General features: G+C 39.0%; 1 protein-coding gene across 1 annotated transcript; it reads right to left on the reverse strand.

Moving 5' to 3' along the window:
- Window positions 1-204: 204 nt before the first annotated feature.
- On the reverse strand, window positions 205-2,683 carry LOC129417594 (homeobox protein Nkx-2.8). The gene is made up of 2 exons (XM_055172409.2): window positions 1,187-2,683; window positions 205-939 (listed from the first exon to the last, which is right to left on the reverse strand). The coding sequence occupies exons 1-2, from the start codon at window positions 1,338-1,340 to the stop codon at window positions 419-421; spliced, it is 675 nt and encodes a 224-aa protein (XP_055028384.2). The 5' UTR covers window positions 1,341-2,683; the 3' UTR covers window positions 205-418.
- Window positions 2,684-3,368: the final 685 nt, after the last annotated feature.

Consider the following 3,368-nt stretch of genomic DNA (forward strand, 5'->3'; position numbering starts at 1 on the left):
ATTTTATTTTAAATATATAGTTAGATAGTTGTAACGTTATATAGAATAAATAACGAAAATGTTCGGGGTTCTAACACTTTATTGTGATGTCATTTCACCAAAAATAATGACACAATACTATTCTTTGATTTATCTGTATAAAACATAAAACTTTTTTTCTCAATATATAAAATGTTTGGTTTAGAACAATACAAAATATTTCAAAAATGCTATATATCTAGGTAATTATACACAATAATACACGAACTGCAAAAAGCATCTCATAAAAACCCTACAAGTACATAAAACATACAATATGTGCAAACAGCATTTATTCACTTAACACTGAAGGTTTAAACCGAACACCATATGTAAATAAAAACAGCTTGAAATTATCCATGACGTAAGTCCATGAAATAGTTCGCGTGATGCCAAAGTCTCACCAAACACAAAAGTGATGACGGGAGGCCGCTGTGTTGGTGAAGTGCTGGTATGTGGGGAAAAGCGCGAAGGGTGTCTGTTGCTGTAAAGATGGGAAACTCTGAACGCTAAAGGGTGAGGATTGAACTGTTGTTGGAATGCAGCTGCCCCTTTCTGTTTCGACATTGCAGTTCGGGTAAGGTTTGCCATCTCGGACCAAAATTGGCACCACAACCCTGCGCATCACTGGAGGTTGACTGAGGTCATGAGCGCACTCAATCCGCGCTCTCTTCATTTTATATCTGTGGTTTTGGAACCAGATCTTCACCTGAGTGGGCGTGAGTCGCAACAGGTGCGCCAGCTGTTCTCGTTCAGGAGCGGACAAGTAACGCTGCTGACGAAAGCGTCTCTCCAACTCATAAGTTTGAGCTTTGGAAAATAACACACGGCGCTTCTTCCTCTTCTCCTGTTCTGCATCCACGGAGAGCACATCAGGCCCGGTGGAGTCTGGTGAAGCCTCAAGGTTGCTCTCATCGGACGCTAAAAAGCATGGTGATGATGAAAGTTATTATCCTTTGTCATCTACAGACTATCTTTGTATTTATTTGTGCTTTACGTTTATCAAATGCTATGGTCCATTCAGACAATGGAATTTAAATTGAAAGCCAGTCTATGATGAATTGATAGATTAAGCTTATTACAGATATTTTGCTAGAAAAATAACAACAAGGACATAAAAAATTACCCTACCAACCATACTGATACAAATTATGTTTTAAAAACTTACAGATGCAATGACTTCTGTCGTTTTCGATCCAGGACGAGTAAGGCGAGGTGGAGAGTGCGCCAACTGGAGAATGGTGAGCGATGCCATCGGTGTCATTTTCAGGCAAATCCAAAATACTTCTTACGGTAAAACTGAACTTGTTGGAAATAGCCATCAGTAAATCTCGATTGCTGATAAATCCAGGTCTGATTCTCGGTTTTGAGAGCTATCCTCGGCCGCGCAGTGCTGAAGTGATGTGTCCAAGTGGAGGACGCGACTCAAGTGACAATGTGTACACTGGTGTCGTGGTGTTTATATAAACAGCACTTTGTCGCTGCTTTGAGGCCTCTCCTCCTTATGGGTGCTAAGTACCTCAATGACTCGAGTACTTAAATCCCTGTAATGGTAGGTGTGAACCCGTCAAAGAATAGGCCGTAACTTTCACAATGATGGTGGGTAGCACTCTTCATCATTACTGATTCGTCCGAATTCGTAAAAAGTGGGAAACAGATAATGGTAATTGTTGAGGCTGAATCACGTCTTGGGTGGCAAGTAACAACAAGAACCCCCCTTCTTCCCCCCGCTCAAATAATATATCGGATATTTGCATACAAAGTGATCCATTAGCGTCCCATAGTTGGTTTTTCTAATTCGTTTATTGGCGTATTTGTTGTTTATTGCAGGTGTTTGACACCAATGCTTACTGCATGTACACCCTGTAAGTCCAGTAATGGGCGGGATATTTCTTGATAAGTCTATATTGATGGAGAAGAAAACTGTAATGGGAGAAACTGTAATTGCAGAAACGTAGTCATAGCCTGTTTATTACCTCTATAAAGACATTTGGCCAAATTGTTTCCTTTTGAAACGTAAATTAAAGCCCAAATTTTAACCAAACATTAATTGAAGCTGCAAAAAAATATAAATGTTTTTACTTTTTAATAGCTAATATCTTATAAATAACACAAAACATATATAAATTTCATGAGACATAGGTGGAGAGATGAACATTTCTTTATAGGCTGTTGCTTAAGCGAGTCCCACACATCACCAGCAAAGTGCACCTGGGAACTCGGTTCCGATGATGCCTGAGACTGCCTCTTCTAATGCGCGCTCTGGATGACTGCATAGACGCTCCCAAACATAGTGGGTATCCGTTCTCGTCTAGTCGTCCTGGGTGGTCGGTGCGAAAAAAGGAACACAAATACATGCCAACCAGCGACCGGGAACAAAAGAGGGAAATGTAGCCCCGCGTCCGAGACCCGTTGGAAGCATTTGTTCCAGTCAAGATTTTGCATTTGTTCAGTCCTGAAATAATGCTTGATTGACGCCCCTGCACAATGTCCTTTAACTTTCTCAAATAAATCCCTGCTTGTTTCTTGTTGTCATGGTTTTGAATAGGGCCAAACGGGATCTGGACAACTATCTACTGCTTCACGTCTATTGCTGCCTACGCCAATAAATTATTGGTTATGTTTTCAACCGGTATTAGAAAGCTTTTGGTTTCTCCCTTTTCGTTACAAATTGCCTCCTGATGAGTTTGATTAATAAGAGCTTTTAACATTTAAAAACCAACTACCGCAACGTTTGATTTGTAGCCTATATGGTCATATATTAAACGAAAAATAATAAAGAATCACACAAATTTAATGCACAGAATTTATTACAAAAATTGAAAACATAGCTTTTATAATTTGTTATTTGACACCAGTAACATTTCAGTGCGACATCATCCACATATCGCTGCTAACCTGTATAAAGTGAGTTAAATGTTTGCCAAGCTCTTTGAATTTAAGCACACACTCTCATAGAATAAATAAAGCCTTGTGTAGGCACACAGTTTAGTTTCTAATGACCTCTCGTATCTCCTTAATCTATTAGACACCCACGGATAGTAGGAAAATTGTGCACTCTCAAGCACCCAAGAGCTCTTCAGTGTCAAATATTTACCCTTGTTGTTTGATTTCTTAAACCCAAGGAGAACCCAGTGTTACACTATAGACATACAGATCTTTGTATAGCCTATGTGTGGGTGTGTAATTTTGGCTTGTTAAAACTAGTTGTACAGCATTTCAGCACACAACTGTACAACTTCAAGATTTTTTTTGTCATTTGTTAACATCTTGGTGAGAATGGGTAGTTTAATTCAAACACCAACATATAAAATGTTTTGATAAAATCGTGGCATCAAAAATTTAATTTT

Source organism: Misgurnus anguillicaudatus, chromosome 7, assembly GCF_027580225.2.
Source record: "Misgurnus anguillicaudatus chromosome 7, ASM2758022v2, whole genome shotgun sequence".
Lineage (NCBI taxonomy): Eukaryota > Metazoa > Chordata > Actinopteri > Cypriniformes > Cobitidae > Misgurnus > Misgurnus anguillicaudatus.

What these genes read in the sequence shown, in the direction of transcription:
- LOC129417594 (XM_055172409.2), bottom strand. Translation starts at nt 1,340, where the DNA reads ATGGCTATTTCCAACAAGTTCAGTTTTACCGTAAGAAGTATTTTGGAT. An exon ending in CGACAGAAGTCATTGCATCT is followed by an intron (nt 940 to 1,186) that starts GTAAGTTTTTAA and finishes CATGCTTTTTAG; the next exon opens with CGTCCGATGAGAGCAACCTT.